Here is a 23,582-nt window from a genome sequence, read left to right on the forward strand (position 1 = left end):
GTGTCGAAACAGTCATCCTTTTCATCTTTTGAACGCGGATATGCGGCCCTTTGATTTACACGTGGAAGATTAACGTGGAAGGAATGAGGACACGTGTCAAATGTAAGGGAATTTGCATAAGAGATGACGTCATTGATAAAATTGTATGCAGATTGAATGGTGGTGATGAAAGAATATATTCCCGTTCACACATGGGTTCATTATTGTTATTAATATTGTAAAATATGAAATAATAATAAATCAATAAAACATATTTATTTACTTATGATAAATAAATAAAATATGAAAAGTCGATTATTTAAACTAATTTAGGTCTTATATTCAATAGTATAAATAAATGGAGTTAAATTATTTACTGTCATTTTGTATTTTTGTTATTTATATTAATTTTATTTTAGGTGAGGATGAGATTGCTAGTTATATGTTTATTTTTGGGACAAATTGTTAAATTAGTTTCTGAATTTAGTATTTGTTATAATTTTGTTTTTAATTTTTTTATTATAATTTAATTTATAACGTTTTCTATTTGTTTTAAATATTTATAAAAATAATAAAAATGATTAAATCATATTTAGATATTTTAAAAAATAATTTATAGAAATGATTTTAACCAATTAATTAATTAATATATTAATAAATTAATAATAATATGAGGTCTAGTTTTTGTTATTATTAATTTAATTAAATAAATAAATTTATTTTTAAATTTTTTTAAATATAATCTTATTATTTTAATTTCAGGTAAAAAAATAATAAAAAATTACATTTGAAATAAATAGAGAATGTTAAAAATTAAATTATAATAAATATCAAAATTAATTTGATAGTTTACCGTTATTTTTATTTACTATGCATGGTATTTGGTAAAGAAATTAATAATAATAATTAAATGATTCAACCCTTAATTGAATCTTATTGAAAATATTAATAATTTGGTTAAATAAATAAAAAATTAAAATAGTGAAAAAAATTTACCCTTCAAAGTTAAAAAAAGAAACCCATATACCAAACACAAATATTAAAGATTAATGACTATATTACTTTAATAATAACTTATAACGTAGTTTAAATAGGAATTAAAAATAACGTTCATACTGTAATATCCAGGTTCGAAATTTGGCATGAGATCAAATTTTAGTGTCAAAAAAATAAATAAATTTTTTTCAAAATTAATTTAAACTTAATTTTATTAATTAATTAAAAAAATAGATTAAGGATGTAATTGAAAGCAATTTTGGAAGAAATAGGTGAAATTTTGAATTCAGTTGGTGTTTTTAAAAGAAAAATTAGAAACAGAGAGTCAAAATGCAAATAAAAATTTTTTTGACAACGTAGAACTATCCAGTTAGCAGTCCTGACGAACCGGAGCACGCCGCATGGCAAGACACGCTGATGTCGGTGCTATGCGGGCAATCTGCGTACCCCGCGATAGAATGGCCCAGGATCGATCACGCACACGTGGATGGCCCGTATTTGTTTCTCCCTTATGCGCGATCGAACATTCGAGATCAATTACGATGGACGGTCCAAATTCGTTTCCTCTTTAAGTGCAATCGAACAGATGAGATAAATCGTGATTGACGGTCCAGATCAACACGAGATGGGTATAAATATTTCGCGTCGTATGGAAACCCAAACCCAAACCCTAGTCGCTAGCCTCCGCCAGAGAAAAAGAACCTGGCACCAAAGAAGGAGGCCGACTGCTGACCGCCGCCGCACCAGAACCACTGTCGGCCACCAGAGAAGGTAAAAATTCTCTTACCCGCTCGGAATTCAATTCTGAGCACCCCTGTGGCCAAATCAGAGCAAAAGGGATGGAAAGTGAGCCGAAAACTGCGGGTAAAGTCCGGCGGAGCCGTCGTGGCCAAAACTCCAAAATTCCTCCGATGAGCCCCTTCTTAATTTTTGTTTCACGCGATTTTTCGAGTATTGTATTCAACGTCCTTTTCTGTGCAGGTTAGTCGAAAAAGGAACCCCAGCCGCGAAGGAGGACCGGCGTAGCCGTCGTATCCAGTGACCCCCCCGTAGTAGGTTCGATGTTTTTGGTGATTTTTCGGCCAACTAAGGCCCTCTAATATGTTTTTATGCAGGGATACGCGTAAAGTCAGCCAAAATCGGTCAAAATTAGCATGATCGAGGTGGATCACCGATATGGCTAGCAGAGTCGACGCCGAAGCACAGTGGCGCTGCCATATCGAAACACCAAATTTAGTTGGAAAGAGTTTTGGACACTGATTTTATATTTTTGAGGTATTTTTACATACGTGACAAGTGATTTGAATTTCACATAAAAAATTCAGGGAACCCAGTACCTATTAAGGAGGTGTGGTAGATAGCGTGATGTTTCGAAACACCGATCTGGGTAAGAATCTCTCACCCTATTCTCCATTACAGTAAATGGGGGCTTAACGATATATAATTTTGTGTTTTTATGAAAAATTAGAAAATCTTAAAAATAATTACAGATTACTAGTGGAGTCGAAATTGGTTAATTCACAATTGTCTTGATTTCTTGTTTATTTTTCTACACTATCCTACTTGCTTGATTTTCGTATAGTACATGTTCTTAATTTATAGTTCAATTGTCTTATCAACTTATCTGGTTATTTTGGTTATATACCGTCAGCATTAATGTAGTTTAATTGATCTGTGAATGTGATATGAAATATTGGTATCGTTTGTTAGTTGTTTCTTGATAAAAATCTGTATGTGAAAGACTTGCTGGTTACCCAGGAAAAGGGCGGACGAGTCTGGTACATAAGGAATCCTACCGTGAACTAACACCTAAGTCGGACGGGGCTGAAAAGTGTAATAACCCCTGAATGTCCAAAAAAAAATAAATTATTAATTAAGCACGGAAGTAAAATAAATGGTTAAGGTTTATATTCCTTATACAATAACTTAAAATACCGAATAGTGCTACGAGAATTACCATTTTGAAAGAAATACAAAAAAATAAATAAATAAGCGAAAAATAAATAAAACTAGCATTCTACTCGCAACCCTTTTGTGGATCGGGCTCTAGATCTTGGTTAAATAAGAAATGAGCTATACTAGCTCAGTAAGAATATCACGCTACTCACCGACATAGAAACGAATGTTGGTAGAAATCAAAACAACTAATGGAGCACTTAATTAAACAAATGCATTTACTAATAATAAAACCATTTACCGTCCATTTAACGCAGCGAAATTTATAAAAACAACTTATAGAGACAATAACATAGCACTTATCATGATTTCATATACAATCAGTAACATGCACACATTATAAATCCATATTCAATAAATCAAACAACAACTATCTTTTTCCATCAGTCTGTTGGTATCCATGGGGGTGCACAGGGATGTCTCCGCTACGCGTGAACCCTTTCCTTTAACATTCTCAATTAACGGGCCGTCCCCATATTCCATCTGGTATGAGCGCCAAATTACTAAACCTTAATACCCCGTCCGGTATGAGGGTGAAACGGGTCATCCCCATACTCCGTCTGGTATGAGCGCCAAATTACTAAGTCTCAATACCCCGTCCGGTATGAGACAACGTTCACAGTAGGGTTCCTTATTGTACCTAGTCCGTCCACCATCTCCTAAGATATCCAGTAAGGCTACCATTTCATCCATTCACTTAATCACATAATTTTTTATTTTTCTTCAGTCTCCATTTTTCAATTCAATGGTAATCACATAAATCAAATAATACATGCATTCAAAACTATAAAATCGATCAATGAAATACTATCATGCAATTAACTGTAAAATAATTCAACAGAATCAATAATAGATAATTTCCAGTTCTGGCTCCTTTAGTACCCTGTAATTAATTATGAATATTTTTTAAATTACATCAAATACTGTATTACTATTTATTTAGACTTCAATTCCATAACAGAAAATAGAGTGATGGATTTTTACTCAATTTGATGCCCGAAAAGCTAAGCTGTTGAGTGCGCCTACTGGCAGTCTCCGGGTTTCCTAAATTTTTCTTCAAGGATTAAAATGCTCTATAAGTAACCTACAAATATCCTTAAAAACTCAAAATCAGTCTTAGGACCCATTTTTGGCTAATTTCAGAATTCTGACACAGCAGCTCCATCGTGCTCCAGCAACGTCACCGCCGCCTACAACGGCAGTCCACCTCAGATCGGCTGTTTTTGGCCGTTTTCGGCCGAATTTGGCTGATTTTGCATCAATCTCTACGAGAAAATACATTAAGGGGCCTCGGTTGATCGAAAAAATATAAAAAATTGAAACTCATCAGTGGTGGGGCTCTTCGATGCGGCGACTCCTCTGACTCACGTTGCGGTTGGGTGTTTTGCTCTAGTCAACATATAGAGAAGGAAATGGTGAACACAATGGTGGAAAAATTACGCAGAACGGGAATCGAGAAAGGCCTCATCGGATGCGATTTTTGAAATTCCCTGCAGCGCCGCCGCTAGGCTTTGCCCCCAGTTTACGGTCAATCAGCTGGTCTTTTTACTTTGATTTGACCATGAGGGTGTTTGAAATTGAATTCTGAGCAAAAATTATTATTTTTTGCCCCTTTTGGCAGTCGGAAGTAGCTCCGGCGGCGCGACGGGTGGCGGCAACTCTCCTTCCCAGCGGCTAGGTCTTCTTCTCCGGCGAGGGTGTCTGGCGGCTAGGGTTAGGGTTTGGTGTAAAAAGGGTTATTTATATATATCCTCATTTAATCTGGACCGTCTATCGTGTTTGATCTGGATCGTCCGATCGCGTTTAAATAGGAAATAGATGTGGACTGTAGATCGCGTTTAAATCTGGTCGTCTGATCGCGTTTGGGGAGGGAACACATCCAGACCGTCAGTGCGCACGGGAACGGATCTGGACCATTCGATCGCGGGCATGCGGATTGCTCGCATGGCCTCCCGCGTGGCACCACGTCAGCGTCAGTTGCCACGCGGTGTGTTCTGGTTCGTTGAGGCCGCTGACCGGGCATCCTACGTGGCACAAATTTTTTAAATTATATTTTGGCCCCTGTTTTTTTTTATTTTTCTTTCAAAAATACCATCATAACCCAAATTTTGACCCATTTTCTCCAAAATCGTTTTCAATTTCATCCACCATCAAATTTTCTTCATTTTTATACTAAATTAAAATTTAAAAAATTAAAAAATTACAATTATAATTTAATTTAATTTATATTAAATTAAATTTGGGCATTACAGAAAGTTCCTTATCGGAAAGGTTTGTGAGATATGGTTCACCCTGTAACACCCCAAATTATTATTATTTTTATTAATATTATTTTATTTTATTTTAATTTTTTGTAATTTTTGAATATAATGATTTATTATGAAATAATATATGGTTTTAATTTAGTTTAATTTAATTAAATAGAAATAATAATAATAATAATAATAAAAATGGATAAAATGATTTTTAGAATTTAATTGAAAATAATTTTGGAAAAAAGTGGTCAAAATTTGGGTTCTGGAGGTGTTTTTGAAAAGAAAATCGAAAACTGGGGGTCAAAACGTAATTTAAAAAAATTGCACCACGTCAGCAACCCGGTCAGCAGCCCCGACCAACAAGGGCATGCCGCGTGGCAGAGACGCTGACGCGGGAGGCCACGTGAAAGGGAGCCACGTGGGCAATCCATGTGCGCGCGATCGAACGGCTAAGATTCGTTTTCACACACACGGACGACCCATATCAAAAGCGCGTACGGAAGGCCTAGATTGCACGCGTACGGACGGCCCATATTGAATCGCGCACGAACGACCCAGATTGCATCGCGATGAACAGCCCAGATTCATTTTCTATTTAATCACGATCGGACGGTCCAGATTAAATCACGATAGACGGCTCAGATTAAAAGTGGAAGGTTATAAATAATCTCATCCACACCCAAACCCTAACCCTAGCCACCAGAGCCCTCGCTGGAGAAGACAACCCAGCCACCGCCAAACGAGGTAAAAAATTCTCCCATTGGCTCAGAATTCGATTCTAAACTCACCTGTGGCCAAATCGGAGCCAAAACACCGGCCAATTGGTCGAAAAATGCTACCGAAGCCCAGCAGCGCCGCCACAGATTTTCTCGATTTTTGCCTCCGATGAGGCCCTTCTCGATTCCTATTCGATGTAATTTTTCCACCATTGTGACCACATTTCCTTCCTCTACAGGTTGACTAGAGCAAAACACCAAATCGTGACTCGAGCCGGAGGAGCCGCCGCACCGGAGAGCCCCGCAGCCGGTAAGTCTCGATTTTCTGTGTTTTTTCAGCCCACCGAGGGCCTTACATGTGTTTTCTCGCAGGAACTGGTACGAGTTTGGCTGAATTCGGCTGGAAACGGCCGAAAACAGCCAACTCGAGGCGGATCACCGCCGCTCGCGGAGGCGCAGTCGCTGGAGCACAGCGAAGCCGCCGTGCCGGAATTTCGAAATTGGTCGAGTAGGCCCTAGGTCTGATTTTGAGTTATTTAGGGACATATGCAGGTACCGCGAGTGCGTTTCAATTTCTGAAAAAAAATTCAGGGAATCTAGGGACTGCTCATAGAGGCAGTAAAAAAAATCAGTTTTAGATTTCGAATCAAGTAAGGATCCCTCACCCTATCTCCTATCGTGGGATTAAAGTTCTAATAAATGAAAATATCGTGTTTTTGCAATTTATAGAGATGTATAATTAATTAAGGTTGCTAATAGAACCCGAATCGGAGATATTTCTCTGTTAGTTCCTGTTTTATTTATTTTACAGTTTTAAATGCATTACGGTATCTGGCTTATTTATTCTATGGTTTCGAATGCATGAATCACTATTTACTTCACTGCTACTTGATTTCGTGAATTTAATGTATGCTTGCCTTGTTGAATGCACGTTGCTTGCTTAAATATTCATGTTTAATTGGGTAAGAGAGACTAAGAACAAATAGGAATGGGATTGAATTGATAATTGGATAGAATGACAATCTCACTAGATATCCTGGGAGATGATGGACGGACCAAGTCAGGGAACCCTACCGGAAATGTTCTCTCATACCAGACGGGGTATGGAGACTTTCAATGTTTTGACACTCATACCGGACGGAGTATGGGGACGGCCCACTTCACCCTCATACTGGATGAGGTATTGAGCTATTATTTTGGCGCCCATACCAGATGGGGTATGGGACGGCCCTGGAATTAAGTTGTTAAAGTGAATGGTTCATTTGTAGCGGAAACCCCTATGGATCCCCATGAATACAGGTAGGTTGATAAAATAGGGTAATTATTGTTTGATGATTGAAATATAAAAGTATGACATGTGCTATGTTACAGAGTGTGTACGAATTCATGATATCTTTGATGTTATTGTTTCTATGGATCGTTTTCATAAATCTCAACGAGGTAAGTGGACAGTAAATGGTTTTATTATTGATAAATGAATTTATTAAAAATTGTACTCCATTGGTTGTTTTTGTTTTTCTACCAACCTTTACTTCTGTGACAGTGATATAGTGTGACGTCTTTACTGGGCTAGTGTAGCTCATTCCTTACTTAATCATTTCATATCAGGAGGACTTGGTTTCCGAGCTCATTCCGCAGGAAGACGGCGAGTAGATGCCTAGAAATCTTATAGTTTTCTTTATAGTATCTCATTTCTAGTATTTCCTTTAGTTAACTTATTCTTTGATATTGTTAGTACGTTTGGTTATTGTGTAAGGAATATTAATCAAACTTTTTATTTTGCTTCCGCACCCAGAATTTTTATATACATTTCCTTTCTAATTTCCGGGGTCGTTACACACCCTCATACTGGACGGGGTATCGAGGCGATATAATATTTGGTGCCCATAACCAAACGAGATATGTGGTCGGTCAATTGTAAAATTGAATATTGGGTTCACAAATAGGGGAGACATCCTTATAGACCCCCAAGGGTACTAGTAAGCAGGTAAGAAAAGAAAGTTATTGTCTCTTATTCTCCTATACGTGAAAGTGAAAAGTATGGATATAGGTATTCATAGGTTGTTTTTAAAAAACTCGTTATAGTTAATATTAAACAAACGTCTTCAAATTTAAAGGTATTTAAATAAAGTAAGGGGCTACATTTGTTATTTTTCTAATTTTTATCAATCTTCAGTTTCCGTATTTGTGATTAGTGTGATAATTCTTACTAGAGTAGTGTAACTTACCCTTTCATTAACCATTTCAGATCAAGAGGATTAGAATCTAGATCTCGATCTGTAAGAAAGTTGTGATTAGTTCATTACCCGGACTCCCTTCAAATACTAATGAAGGTTGTCTTAGGGTACTTTAGTATTCGTTCTTCTTTTCATTTCTTTAATTACAGTTTGTCTTTCTGAAGAGATATTCTCATAAACCTATTGGGCATTCTAAATTATGTATAATGAATGTAAACCATAACTCTATTAATCGCTTCCACATTTAATTTTATGAATTCATTTCCCTTTAAGGTTTCGGAATTTTACACATACTATCCACTCAATTTTTTTTCTTTTAATAGTATATGCAAATTTCTTTTATAATGTATTTTTTCTTTCAATAACATAAAAACTTATCTTTTATTATATTTTTAAGATATTATTTACTTTTTGTATGAGAGTTATTTTTAACTATTTCTATTTTTACCAACAAGTTTAAAATATTATATAAATTGATAATTTACTTTTTATGCTAAAATAAGAAAACAAATTCACATTATTGACCAAACATTATAACAATAATTTAATTTTAAAAAAATAATAGTAATCGCTTGTATTAATTAAGAAACCAAACAGTAATGTCCGGAATTAACATATCTCATACATAAAAATGTTGATATAGACGAATAACTTTTGCTATCTCATGAGCTACTACATTACATTGTCGTTTGACCTACTTAATCGAAACATTTGCTCTCTGTTGTAATAACGCACGATAATCAACAATAATGAAGTCGAATTCAGAGTGATCATCCTTCCCAGTTGTCAACACTCTGAACATCAACCTCCATAATTCTTGGTCTCTGAAAATTCTCCTCTATATACTGCAAAGTCCGGCAACACCTCAACAATTTAGTCAAATATGGTGATCCATATCTTATAATCCGATCATAAAATATAGACAATACATTACCTAAAGAATCACGTATAACTGTTCTAAAACTACCCTCAAAATCCAAACCCAAAATAGTTCCATCAATGGTGTAACAATGATCTAATTTGTCCCACTTGGTATGTCCAAATTTTTTTATAGTTATATGATTATAAATCATATTAAAAGATTAATAGTGTAATAAATTTCTAATATACAAAATTCATAAAATTAATAGTGTAATAAATTTCTAATGCACAAAATTCATATTAAATTTTTTGTCCATATTTAAATCAATAACATTTAACATATAAATAAATTCTAATAATGTTGTTTAATTATACAAAGCGGACCTACATCAAAAGAAAAATAACCAAAAAAAAAAAAATCATTTATAAGCTAACCTAAATAATGTGATAGAAATAGAATTGTATTTCACTCACTCCAATCTGCTAACCCTTCCAAGTAAATTATTCATTGTAATGGAAAATGCATCTTGAAATCTCTGGAATTGAGAATCTGAATCCCCATAAACCAGACCAGGCAAGAGCTCATACACAATATATCTCCTCATATCTTCTCTTTCCTTCAATGGCACATTCATCAGCCTCTTCACCACATTAACCTTCATCTTCCTCACATCATCTTGGTCTATTAACACTGAATATTTTTCATAATCCTCTGGTAGATGCCATGGATACTGATAATAAGCTGTGAATGGGTTAAACAGAACCGGAATACAACCCGAAATAAGCGAATCAAATACTGATTTTCTCGTTGCACTATCACCAGGAGGCTGTAAACAGAATTCTGATTCCATGAACAGAGTCATGACTGATCCAGGATGGTTGCACCCACCTGCTTTGCAGCTGAAAAGCCTACACCTTCCGTTAGTTTCTGCAGAACTGTTAGAACCATTGCACTGGTTAATCAGAATTGACCTTATGTTTTCTGGGTCATTAGGTCTTGCGCCTCCTGCAAAGCTAACAAGGGTTTTACGGTTCGATCTCATGATCTTTAGCTGCCATGAAATAACTTCATCATCTGAATGTGGGTGGAAGAAAGTTGGATGTGGGATTCCAATGTCATTGATCTCCCATGGATGCCGCTCGATCAAAAGCTTTATTGGGTTCTTCATTTCTTCAAGCTCTAGTAATCTTGTTCCCCATGAAGATAAATTGTTCCTCCTGAAATCCCATGTGATTTTACCCAGTACAAAAACATGATCTTTCCCCGAATTTTTCATCCATGGTTTTCTGGATTCAAGCCACTTCATCAACTCTAACGTTAGACTGTCTTTAACCTCGTTAGAAACGTTCTTGAAATGCCATCTTAAGATATCGAATCCGCCGTAATAAGGTACATAAAATAGCTTGGCTTGATTCTCGTCATAAACCCGGCATGGATGCTTCAAAACTCTCGCATGGAAAATTGGCTCCAGAGCATACTGGTGAGTGTGATACCACCCTTTTCCAAGCTCCTCAATTGGCTCCCCCAATGCATTGTTCTTGAAAAATCTGCAGAAATCTGTCCATATAATCATGTCGCTGCATTGACCCACCAAGTCCTTGTTGAACTTTGAAGGCAAATCGTATACATACACCCCCTTCCCATTACAGGAATTAGCTTCATTATAATTATTGTTCGACACAAATGATCGATGAACTTTCAGCTGTTCTTCAACCGATCTAATAGCAGTAGCTACATCATCATCATCATCATCTCCATCAACAATGCTGGTAGAAACTGTACTTGTTGAGTTATTATTGCTGCTTAGAGGAACATCAACCGGGATGTTAAATCCAGGCTGGGAGCCAGCAGAAAGGCAGTAAAGATTGTTGAGCTTTCTCGAGGAAAGACAGACATGAACGATTTTCCCAGAGATGATTGTGGTGGAGGAAGACCAGAGGAAGATGATGGCTAACAGGAAGATTGCAAAAGGAATTCTGTAAAGAATTTTGCACAAGATTGTATATAAACAACTATGGTGTTGATGATGAACTTCATAAGCTTCGTCCTTACTTTTGGATGGTAATCTAGGTTTTCTTTTGGACACAGAGATGGCCATTTTTTATGAGTATGTAGTTTGTCTTCCATGAAACTTTCTTAGCTCTGGTTTTATGGTAGAGGAAGGAGACTGTGCGATGCTGTTCTGATGAAACATGGCTGCACGTATCATAAAACACGCCTCTCTTTTGTCTGCACGTAGATATATATTATTGATTTATAAATCTACAAATGTCAACATATATCTCTGTATATGTAAATATATCTGTATATAAGGGAAGGAACGTAAATTGCTTTAAAATAATAAAACCATACAAATTAGACTCAAAACAATACTTTTTGAAAGGAAAAGCTATGGCATCATACTATGTTTATCTTAATTAATGTAAACGTTTTTAATTTAATTAATTTTTTATTTTAATGGTTCTTAAAAATTGAAGCTTAGTAAGTCAATAAAAATTGTTAAAATTTTTAACTTCAAACGTTCAAACGTTCATTAATAGTACAACTTAATTGGAGGATAATACATATTTGCTTTGTTTAAAAAAATTATTAGTATAAGACGTATATATCAGTAAATTTGCATCCTTATGTTATACAAAATAAATGCCTACTTCCAAAAGAATTGTTATGTATTGGTGATTGAAATCTTAAAAAGACATAAGTAAATTTTTCTTTTCTGTAGTATCCCAGGCAAATTATTTGATTGGAAGAATTGATCCGAATTTTTTTTTTTTTAATAATAATAATAATAATAAATTTTTATAATAAAAATTCATATATTTTGTATATTAATAATAATACAATTAATAATATAAAAACCTACTAAAAAAATTACAGGAAGTCACAAATCCTTTAACTTTAAATCCACCTTCTTATTAACTACGAACGTCAGAATTAAAATAAATACAATTTGATATCATCTAATTGCTGCATTAAGATTAACAATTATTATGGAATGAATAACAAAAAGCACGCCTCTCTGTCTGCACGTTGGGGCTTGGGTTGTGTACTGTGGGTAGATATATTGATTTATAAATCTGACAAATCTCCACTAACCTATATATGTATATGTACGTATTGATAAAGTTAGATAGATATATATATATATATATATATAGATAATAACTCAACTAATAAGAAAGAAAGACGTTCATCCCATGAATGTCAACAGGAAATCAGTGAAGAAAATGAAAGATGATTGACATGAGCGCATGATGACAAAGTCAACTCAAGAATATGGATACATGTCTAATGCGATTTCCGTCTAATTTCTACCATTCTTAAACCTAAAATATCTGGAAGAAAATTAATTAAAAGATGGAAAAGAAAATGTTGTTGTCAATTTTTCACCTTGTTAAAACTCAATTAGATAAACACATACAGATTTTGTAAAAATCAAAGGCTTACTTGCCTGAGCAAGTTTTCCTAATAATAAAACCTAACAGAGGAAACTACTCACTTTTCATTTGCCAAAGTTTTTAGTTTTAGTCACCAATGAAGGAGTACTAGTGTCCAGTAACGATAAGATTTTATTCTACATTTTAGCAGTATGCTAAGTTACAGATCATCCATGGCCTAATCCCGGCTCACGTTTATTTAGAATTCAAGTCCACATAACTCACAGTTTACAACATGCTATCTGTCCTGGCAGGCAGGCGTCGGAAGAAGTTGATGGGCACCGATGGCAACCTGTGACGAAATCTTGGGTGTCTCATTGAATAGAAGCCAGCCAAAGCTGCTATCACCTGGAATGGTGTAACAAACAAAACTATGGCAGCTATCAAGCAGAATATGACAAAGATGGCTGTAGCACGAGGGTCTCGCCAGCTTAATAGTGCCTGAAACCGCTCTCCCTGCGTTGCTATATCACCAACTACAGTCTGAATTCGACCTGCCACACTTCTCAATCTATCATATCTCATCCTCACTAGCTCCGGGCTCCGGCTAGTTGGGAATGTGTCAAACTCCTCATCAAGCTCATCAGGATGAACTGCTTCAGCTTGGGAAATCTTTGTATTCATGTGTGGAGGGTACCTAGGTCGATACCGGTAGTTCCATATCCCTATCAGAAACATGTAAAGGAAGATGGTGGGCAAAATCAATTCAGGAAGAAACACAAGCATGAGATACAGGACATGAACAAGCACTGTGGTAACAGGATTTTTCCACATGCAAATATCAGCAAACCATTTCCCAACAGCAAACAACCCTGAGAAAACTGTCATCAGTCGAAAGAAATTTGCCTTGCTTCGGCGCATACTCCAAAGGTGTGAATCAACATCGGACATATATTCAACCACCTCTTTGCGAAGTGGAGGCTCTGCTCGACCTAATCTTGCCGCTACAATGTTGACAGCTTGGTGGCGTAGCATGTCAAGCTGCATCACACTGAAAGGCCGGACATAGTGCATTTTCGGCAAAAGTGGCCGGGAGTATTGATAAAGCATGTTTACAAAAGATGTGCATGTAAATCTGATGGCCAAGTGTAACTCCCCCATTTTCTTAACTCCAGTAGGATGAAGAACCAGGAGAGGATAAGAATGCGTGTAGACACGGCCTGTTTCAAGTGTTGATATTCGAATTCGAACCTTGCCAATTTTTAGGTCCTTGTTTCCACTGGAACCTTTGTCCCCTAGCTGGCTGTTGTCAAATACCCCAGCGGTGAGAACTGTAGCTGGATCAAACACCTCCCAAGTGTATTGCTCATTGTATTTTGGACACAGGTTGTCCACAATTGTGCGGGTCCGGACCCATTTGTGGCCATACTTTGCCACGCAGTACGTGTCTGATGTACCCTTGCCATCTCTTGTCTTCATTGGATGCAGCCCTACCGCATTCAAGATGCCAAGTTCCAAGACTCCAATAGGTGGCCTCCATAGTTGTTTTGCTGTGGGGCGGAGGTCACTACTGTAATGAGTGGATTCATCAAGAACATGATATCCTCCATCAAGACAAACTCGAAGATGGATACGACTAGAAAATTTATCTTTCTTCAATTGATCAACATCCACAGCAACCGGCTTCTCCAGGCCATACCAACGAGAATGAATTATTCGATCATCAGCACGTTTTTCTACAGTGTTCAACGGAATGATGACTCTCCCTAGTATTTCATCTTTACCAGGACCTATTCGATCCTCGACTGAGAGAACAAGATGATCTTCGAAGGGCTCAGAAGCAACAAACAAGAGATCTTCATTCCATAGTGCATTCAGAGTTCGAGCCTGGCATATCTTTGTTTTCAAAACTTGGTTCCCTATCTGTGCTTTAACATACACGTCAGGAAACCGGTTTTTCTCGGTTGGAACCAAGTCTTGTGCCTCAACCACATTAACACGGACATACCACAATCTTGGAGCATGATAAACCTTTGAACGTATCACAGTGGATGTGGCTGGCCCACTATCAACAGGTGTAGCTGCATCAGAATGCCATGCATCAGGAAAAGCCTCATCTGCTTGGGTGCCAATCCAGACGGCTAGCATTAGCTCACCCTTTACTTTCTCTCCCTTCTTATCCTCGAGTCGATACCATTCTGGAGCAAGAGGACTATCTGGAGGAACACGTAGTGGAACCTCATTGATGTCAAACCTTACTATCCCTACAAAATCATCTTTGACCAAATCCTTATCCTTAATCACAACTTCAAGAACAGAAGCTTGCATCCGCTCTCTTGAAAAGGCAAACACCTGATTCCACTCTGGATTTTGCTTTTTCTCAAAGTGTTTTGTAATTCCTCTATAGTTTCCAATTCTTACCTCAACAAATGGATCAATACTCCCTGTAACATCCATGGCAGGAAGATCACGAGCTTTAACAACTCTCACATAAAGAAAGTGCATTCGCTCAACAAGATCATAGGTGCTTGCCATCTTGTCCCCACGAATGACACGACCACCAACAACTCTTCCCCCTCCAAGAAAAGGACTCGTCTCCTTGAGTGCAAAATCAGCAGGTTGTGAGGACATTGCAGAGTACATCCGAACAATCTTAGGAGGTGGCGGTTCAGATTTCATCTCATCAGCCTGAAACTTTGTTACATAATGATGACCTGCTTGAGGAGATGTTGCATGCTGATTTGGATGATGGTTTGAATTGGGGAGATGATGAAAGACATGCCTTGTATCATGTCTTTCACTTTTTCCTGGAGCTGAAACTGTCTGGGCGTGTAAGCTGGCATCTTTACTTGCAACAGATTCACCAGCAGGAAGTGGAGTTGAAGACTTTATAGACTGGTCATCAGTAACATACACTTTCAAGCCAAGCTCTCCTCTTACATGTGAGAAAATCCCACGCTTCTCCAAAGGGTAGTGTAAGATGACAGCATCTGAATAAGGAACGAAAGAAGACCCAGAAAGGCAAACCTTGCCGAGGAAGGACCTGGTGTTGGTTGCTTTAATGTTATTATAAACATAGGCATCAAGGGACAGATAACGGAGGCTGGATGGATCGGAGATGTTGAAATAAAAGCTTTCGTTCCAGACGGGGTTTAGATCCTTTTCTTTGATGGTGGTTCGGAACTTCTGACCATCAAAATATAGCTCCACAAAGGCACTGGATGAGCCATGCCCATCTTTAGGCAAAAGATTGTGGGCACTGACCACATCTACCCCTAGCTTAAGATTGTTCATGATGATCTATAGACAAGAGGATCTCAGGAAAGAAACTTAAGAACACAACTGCAAAGGAAGAAAACTACAGATTAAGCAGCGGATTATTAGTGAAAATCTCGAACAGAATATCATGTCAAGTATTTAAGCATTGTGTAAAAATGGAACAAAATTAAGCCACTTCCCAACTAAATAACAGAAGAAAAGAAAACAATAAGAAACAAAAAAATTGGTTCCGATTTAGTAGCATTTCTTAATTAATAAACATGTTAGATGCAAAATAGATACTCCAATTTTTCATATAAAATAAATTGAAGGTTTCACATACAAGATTGTATTCCACTTGTGAGAGAAAAGGAAAATTAGTTGAAAAATATCGACGAATGAAACAGCAGACGTTGTTTAAAACTCATCAGAACCAATTCCATCATCCAACAAAGACAAAATTGAAGTCTTAGAAGTAGAAAAATACATGAAAAAGATGGTGCTCATAGTTATGAAGAGCAGAACAAGGAGAAAATAAACTAAACCAAATAACAGAGTGCAGAAGATCTGAATCAATCACCACTCATTATTTTATTTTGGTAACTGATTAAATATTGCTAAAAACCTTCTTTTATAGCGAAAAGAAAGCAAATCCACGAAATTAGAGAACTAATAATGCTGAGTTTTAAATTAGAAATGAAAAGGCAACGAGGTCAACCCATTTTACCTTAAGCATGTGCAGAACTTCTCTAGTAAAACAAAATATAAAAATATATATGAGCATATGACACTCAACCGTTTAGCTAAGATCCTTGATGTACGGTTCCACCACATGAGCTACAGTACTGGATATTCACAACAAACGCAAAGATCTATGCAGTTGCTTGTGCGAATCTGATAGATAAATGTAGCAAACCAGAAGTAGTTTAAGAAGGATTTGCCAAGAGCAGATGAAAACGGATACACAAGTTACAAAACTCAGTGCTCCAGGAGGCAGAAGGACGTGGAAAGAGTTTAAACGTTTAGTTTTATTAACTCAGTTTTCTCATGAACCAAGTATTTGAACAGAAACGGACAAAATCTTACACGTAACGTATGAGTGACCAAAAGGAAAGCAAAAAAGTTCGTCAAGCCTCTAGTGAAAAAGATGTTACGATGAACATGTTCTTAGCAGATATCAATGAAGTTTCTAGCTGAAAATCCACAGGTGATTATAAAATTTGGAGACAACAATCTCAATTCAACATCAAGCATTCTGGAGCTAGCTTGCAAATATTGTTTCCTTGAAAAAAGTCAAAAGTAAAAACTTACCTCTAATGTGGAGATTTCAGCCATTTTCAGAAGATGAACATCTCATCTTCAAGGAGACAGAAGGTGGAGGGCACTGGGCATTAAAACCAGAGAGAGGGAGAGGAATGGGAGGGCACGAGGATTGAGGGGGGAGAGATAAAAGAGAGAAAAGAACAAAGGAGGGAAGGGAAGAGATTTGTTTTTTATAAACGACGAAGCAACTGCCTACTGCAGACAGTATTAATAGCCGGTAGTGTTCCCTGTTTTGTTATACCAAAACAAACCACGTCTTTTTCATTTCTGATTTACTCTCTCTCTCTCTCTCTAATAATTAACTATAGAGTGATTTAAACAATTTTATAAACTATAATTATAAGTTTATTTTAAAAATATACCCAAAAAAATAAAACTTAAAATACACTAGTTACATTAGCTGATCCAACACTCCTCTTGTGTTTAGAAATTTCATAATTTTATATGTAATTTATTGAGATAAATTTGGAAAATCTCATTATTTATATATGTATTTTTAGAGTGCTTAACAAATATTTTATGACGTGAGAATTAATAAATAAATATATATTAAATTTTTTTAAGTTTTTACTGATTTTATTAATCTCCAAAATGGAGTCTTGCATTAATTTTCTTGTATAAATCTCCAAAAACAAACTCGGAGTGGAGACGAAACATTAACATTTTTTAAATGTTGTTGAATCTTGTATTTTTAGTCCAAAGTTCCTTTACAGTTTTGGAATGAATGAATAATTTGTGCATCATTCATCATTAATGAAATGTTTTCTCGTTTACTTAACAATAAGTCTCTATATGAATTATTTTACAAATATTTTTTGGAGCATTATGTCTCTGAATATTTGAATGTCTTATCTTTGTTTCCATTTCATGAAGATTAATTTCCTTTCCATCATTTAAATTTAAAAGTTGAAGTCTTGGATTTATTTCAATATTTTGTATTACCACTATCTTTAATTATTGTAAAAGTTACATTAAAAACTCACTCTCAGTCATAATTGATTTCTTTTGATTATTAAAAAATAAAGGATGAATAATCTGCTGATTTTCTCATTGATGAATAATGTAATGAAAAATATAAATAGCTGTACAAAAGAGCAAAAAGATAAAAACAGTCATAACAAAATGTACAACTAAAGATATCACTAATTCTAATTATAATCTTAATATTTCCCCTCAAGATGGAGAGTACATATTGATTGTACCCATCTTGCTCAGAAGATTATGAAACTGTGTAGAAGGAAGAGTCTTTGTCATTAAATCCGCCAACTGATTATGTGAGGAAATGTGCATGGTCCTCAGTGTTCCATCTTGAATTTTCTCCCTGATAAAGTGAGAGTCCAGTTCAATTTGTTTTGTTCGCTCATGATATACTGGATTGGTAGCTATATGCAGTGCAGCTTGATTATCACAATATAACAGTGTTGATCCTTGGTGTCTCACTTTCAGATCCCGTAACAGATTTAAGATCCATACTATTTCACATGAAGTATGGGCCATTGACCGATATTCTGCCTCTGCGGATGATCTAGACACAATCTGTTATTTCTTTGATTTCCACGAAATGAGGGATGATTCAAGAAAAATGCAGTAACCAGTCAAGGATCTCCTTGTGTCAAGACAAGTACCCCAATCAGCATCCGAGAAGGCTTTAGCTTGAATGACTGATGATGAAGGAAAGTGAAGACCTTGTCCAGGTGTTTTCTTGACATATTGTAAGATGTGTAGCGCAGCTTGAAGATGATTTGTCCGAGGAGCAGCCAAAAACTGACTTAACTTATTGACAGAGTAGCAAATATCAGGACGAGTGATAGTCAAATACAGTAATTTACCAATTAATCTCCTGTAACTTGTGACATCTTCAAGAATTTCTCCATCATCTTTTGACATTTTAAGATTGGGTTCCATAGGAATCGAAGAAGGTCTGCATCCCAAATATCATATCTCAGTTAACAAATCGATAGCATATTTTCTTTGACAGAGTGTGATACCATCATTGTTTCTTGCAACTTCCAATCCAAGAAAATATCTGAGAGGCCCTAGATCTTTCATTTTGAATTTCTGTCTCAAGGTGGATTTCAAATTATTGACGACTCCTTCATTATTGCTAGCTATCGCAATGTTGTCAACATATACCAGAAGAACCAAGAAAGTACCTTCTTGATTTTTAATGAATAGTGAATGATCGCATTATGACTGATGAAATCCTTCTTGACTCATAACGGTGGAGAACTTGTGGAACCATTATCGTGAAGCTTGTCTTAAACCGTAGATGGATTTATGCAATCGATAAATAATATGTTGTGGAAAAATCTCCCCCTCTCGAGGAGAATATCCTAGAAGAATGGAAATGTAAACTTCTTCGTCGAGATCTCCATGAAGAAAGACATTAGTAACATCAAGCTGAGTAAGACTCCAATTAAATATAGCAGCAAGAGACAACAAAATTTTCACAATAACCAATTTTGCAACAGGAGAAAAAGTTTCAATAAAGTCTATTCCAAACTGTTGTGTAAAACCTTTGGCAACAAAGCGTGCCTTGTGCCGTTCAATGGATCCATCAACCTTATATTTGATCTTGTACACCCATTTACAGTCAATTGATTTCTTGCCTGGCGGAAGAGAAACGATAGTCCAGGTATGATTGTTCTCTAAAGCACGTAATGCCATATTCATGGCATCTCGCCATACTGGTGTTCGGAGTGCCTCGGCAAAGGTTTCTGGCTCAGTGTGGGAAGAAAGAGCAAATATGTAATTAAGGTAATGAGGCTTGATTTTACTATAGGTGAGGAAGGAAGATAAGGGATGATGGATTTTGATGGTCGCAGTGTGGTAGCAGTGATAGTCAGACAAGTGGGACGGTGGTCTAGTGACACACTGAGGACGAGAAGTAGTAATGGAAAGAGTGGGGGGTAGTGGTGTATCAATGGGCGGTGAAATCCCACTGTTAAAAGGAGTAGGAAGAACTCTATCATGAAAGATGTCATTGTGGGTGTCAGTGTGTGGTAGGGAAGAAAAAGGGAATGTCCTCATGAAATGTGACGTGCCGTGAGATGTGGATTTGATTGCTTTCAAGATCAAGGAGCTTGTATCCTTTATAGCCAAAGGGGTAGCCAAGAAAGACACAAGCACGAGAGCGGAATGAAAATTTATGTTTGTGACTCTCGAGTGTGGAACTGTAGCATAAACAACCGAAAGTGCGTAAGTGGTCATATGAAGGTTTTTTGTTATTTAGTAACTCAAAAGGTATTTTATTGGATAGTAAAGGTGATGGAGTGCAATTGATGATGTATACGGTAGTCAGGACATAATCCCCCCAATAAATTAGTGGGACATTAGATTGAAAGAGTAAAACACGTACAACATTTAGAATATGCTGGTGTTTACGCTCAACAATAGAGTTCTGCTATGGAGTTTCAACACAAGAATCGAAAGAAAGGATTCCCTTGGATTTGAAGAAAGACTGGAAACTTAGTTCATGTATATTGTTAGACCTCACTAATTTAATTGGAATTTTATATTGTGTGAGGATAAAAGTGTAAAAATTAGGAAATGTGGAGTGAACATCGGATTTATTTCGAATAATGTATACCCATGTAGCCCGAGTGCAGTCATCAACAATAGTGAGAAAATACTTATGTCCTTCTGTAGTGGGAACGGAAAAAGGACCCCATATATCAATGTGAATTAAATCGAAAGGATTATTAGACAATTTATTTGTAGAAATAAAAGGTAAACGTTTTTGTTTTGCAAGATGACAAACTTTATAATGATAAAGAACATTCCTTGAAACATCATAAACTTGTAATTTTTTATTTAAATATTGATGTTTAACAAGAGATAGATGACTCATTCTAAAGTGCCAAAGACGAATTTTAGTATTAACATGATCAAAGTTAACTGAATTACAAGCAAAATTCTCAGTAATTAAGTAGTAGAGATTGCCAACACGGTTACCCTTCCCAATCGACAATCCCCGAGTGAAGTCCTAAATGACACATGAATTAAGGAAAAAATTAACAGCACAGGAATGAGTTGTGATCAAACTACTAATACTTATGAGATTGAAAGTAAATTCAGGAATATACAAAACATCATATAAGGTTATGGATTCTGTCAAGACCACACTACCGACTTGATTGACTATCACGAAGCTACCATTAGGTAAATTAATATGGAGGGGTTCAACATGCTTAAGGGTTGTAAAGAGGGATTCAAGGCAGCAAGTGTGATGTGTGGCTCCTGTGTCAAGAAGCCACACTGTCGAGGTGGGTGTGCGTGTAAAAAGAGATAAGCAATACGGAGGTATACCTGAGCTTGGCAGATTGAAGGTGTCAATGGAGGCAGAGGTGGAGGCAACTTCCGGAGCCGGTGTGACAGAGGCAGAGAACGGAGCATAGAGGCGTGTGCTTAGATAGGCTATTATGTTCTGTATCTACGATGGGCTGAGTGCGGCAACGGAAGCGGTGGAGCTGAAGTCAAAGGCTGGAGACGCAGCGAAAACAGGGGCGGTCACGGACATGATCGAGGAAGAAGACCTCGAGCTGTGCCCTTTCACATGGGCCTGAGAAGATTTGGGAATAGATTGTGGTTTCTGCTGCTGCTTATGGGTTTCAGTAGTGGGCTGAGGGAAATAATGGACTGTAGGCCCTCTAGGCCCATTTCCATGTTGAGTTGAACGATTATGAAAGGATATGGCATGGGCCTCAGATTGACCTCAGACTTCAGTAAGTGGGCTCCTGGATTTGGGCTTGTAACCGATGGGGTAGCCGTGGAGCTTATAACAGCAGTCCACAAGATGGCCATGAGCCCACAATGAGAGCACAAAGGCCTTCATCTTCCATCTTGTGCTAGGGCAATAGTGCATATGCCTGCAACTGCTTCTGAACCAAAAGGCGCCCCTTCGATTCCTATAGAACGATGCAGCTCCTCCTGCACTACTAAACTGAAGGCCTTTGCAATCGAAGGAGAAGATTCCATCATCAGAATCTGGCTACGTATTTCGGCGTATGATTCATTGAGTCCCATTAAAAAGAGCATCACCAGCTCTTGTTCCTAGTAATCGTTCCAAGCCCTCATTCCACCACAATGGCATACGGGTGCAGGTTGATAGGTTTTTAGTTCATTCGCATAGTCTTCATTCTGGTATAGTATGCATTCACAGTGAGGGAGCCTTACGTGAAAACGTTCATGGATTTCTTCAACTGGAATATTCTTGGTGCATTGCTTTGTTGAAATTTATGTTGTAAATTGGACCAAATAGCTTGAGCTTTTTCAAGGTAAAGCAGATTATCCGTGATGTCCTTCGCGACTGTATTGAGAAGCCATGAAATCACCATGGAGTTACAGCGAGACCATGCTCCTGCCATGGAGTCTGTACTGTCGGGTTGCAGCACCGAACCGTCTATGAAGCGTAGCTTATTCTTCGCATTCAACGCAATCTGCATCGCACGCTCCCAAGTGTTGTAGTTTTTTCCATTCAAGACGTGGGTGACCAGGATTAATCTCGGATGGTCACCTCTGTGGAGGAAAAAGGGGTTATGAATATCGTCGCTCATTGCAGCTTGACCAGCTTGCGGATTGTGAGCAGTGGAAGAATCTGATTGGGGGTTGCTGGAATCACCACCTCTGGCCATTTAGCGAGATAAATTGCGGCGCGATTTGGCAGCAGATCAAGAGCAATATTGCTCTAATACCATATTAGAAAACAAAGAATGAATAATCTGCTGATTTTCTCATTGATGAATAATATAATGAAAAATATAAATAGCTGTACAAAAGAGCAAAAAGACAAAAACGGTCATAACAGAATGTACAACCAAAGATATCACTAATTCTAATTCTGATCTTAATATTAATAAACCTAATTTCAGCAATTAAGTAATATTATCGTTCCTTGAATATCATAAAAAACAATTAAACCTCCACCTTATTTCAAGGATTTTCATTGCAATAATTCCTTACTACTTTAATAGTGGTACATCTATTGGTCCGATCTTTATTTTATGAGAAGTTGTCTTATTCTTACAAAAATTTTGTGATGACTATCTCTTCTCAAACTAAACTAAGTTTTTATCATGAAGTAGTCAAGCATCAACATTTACAATAAGCTATGGTAATTGAATTAAAGTTATGGAACATAATCATACTTGATATGTAGTTCAGTTACCATTTGAAAAACATGTCTTGGATGCAAAAAGATGTACAAAATAAAGCACAAATTTAATTGTTTTATAATGTGTTATAAGGCCTGTCTAGTTATAAAAGGACACAAACAACATGATGAATTGACTTTAATGAGGTATTCTCTCTAGTTGTTAAGCTAGTAACAATCAAATTATCACTTGCATTGATAACAAGTCAAAATTGGCATCTTGATCAACTTGATGTTAATAATGCTTTCTTAAATGGATATCTACATAAAGAAGTATACATGGAACTTCTTTCCAACCATCATAGAAAAGAGGAGTCTATAAATATTGAGTCCAATATTTACAAAATTCACAAGTTCATCCTATGTCTTAAACAAACATCAAAACAATGATATTCAAAATTCATTGATATTTTACTTCAATTTGGATTTCATCAATCCAAGTCGGATTACTCACTATTTACATAAGTTATTG

The 23,582-nt window shown here is 36.7% G+C and overlaps 3 protein-coding genes across 4 annotated transcripts; all 3 read right to left on the reverse strand.

The window, feature by feature from the left end:
• Window positions 1-9,470: 9,470 nt before the first annotated feature.
• LOC110812752 (xyloglucan-specific galacturonosyltransferase 1-like) lies at window positions 9,471-11,099 on the reverse strand. Its single transcript, XM_022039595.1, has one exon. It carries the CDS (start codon window positions 11,097-11,099, stop codon window positions 9,471-9,473), a length of 1,629 nt encoding a protein of 542 aa, XP_021895287.1.
• Window positions 11,100-12,550: 1,451 nt separating this feature from the next.
• LOC110812787 (C2 calcium/lipid-binding plant phosphoribosyltransferase family protein) lies at window positions 12,551-17,146 on the reverse strand. 2 transcript variants are annotated; one of them, XM_022039633.2, is made up of 2 exons: window positions 16,948-17,146; window positions 12,551-15,720 (listed from the first exon to the last, which is right to left on the reverse strand). In XM_022039633.2, exon 2 carries the CDS (start codon window positions 15,670-15,672, stop codon window positions 12,667-12,669), a length of 3,006 nt encoding a protein of 1,001 aa, XP_021895325.2. In that variant the 5' UTR covers window positions 15,673-15,720; window positions 16,948-17,146; the 3' UTR covers window positions 12,551-12,666. The 2 variants fall into 2 exon arrangements, with proteins under 2 accessions (XP_021895325.2, XP_088073892.1); XM_088217766.1 differs by lacking the exon at window positions 16,948-17,146 and adding an exon at window positions 16,364-16,893.
• A 4,643-nt stretch (window positions 17,147-21,789) lies between these two features.
• Window positions 21,790-22,592, reverse strand: LOC148266248 (uncharacterized). Its single transcript, XM_088218520.1, has 2 exons — window positions 22,143-22,592; window positions 21,790-22,011 (listed from the first exon to the last, which is right to left on the reverse strand). Exons 1-2 carry the CDS (start codon window positions 22,590-22,592, stop codon window positions 21,790-21,792), a joined length of 672 nt encoding a protein of 223 aa, XP_088074646.1.
• Between the last annotated feature and the right edge of the window lie 990 nt (window positions 22,593-23,582).

Source organism: Carica papaya, chromosome 4 (genome assembly GCF_054855325.1).
Source record: "Carica papaya isolate Zhongbai chromosome 4, ASM5485532v1, whole genome shotgun sequence".
In the NCBI taxonomy this organism is placed as follows: Eukaryota; Viridiplantae; Streptophyta; class Magnoliopsida; order Brassicales; family Caricaceae; genus Carica; species Carica papaya.

Coding starts and splice junctions, on each gene's coding strand:
- LOC110812787 (XM_022039633.2), bottom strand. CDS start 15,672: ATGAACAATCTTAAGCTAGGGGTAGATGTGGTCAGTGCCCACAATCTT.
- LOC110812752 (XM_022039595.1), bottom strand. CDS start 11,099: ATGGCCATCTCTGTGTCCAAAAGAAAACCTAGATTACCATCCAAAAGT.
- LOC148266248 (XM_088218520.1), bottom strand. CDS start 22,592: ATGGCCAGAGGTGGTGATTCCAGCAACCCCCAATCAGATTCTTCCACT. Junction 22,012..22,142: donor AGTTGAAGAAATCCATGAAC/GTTTTCACGTAA, acceptor AACGATTACTAG/GAACAAGAGCTGGTGATGCT.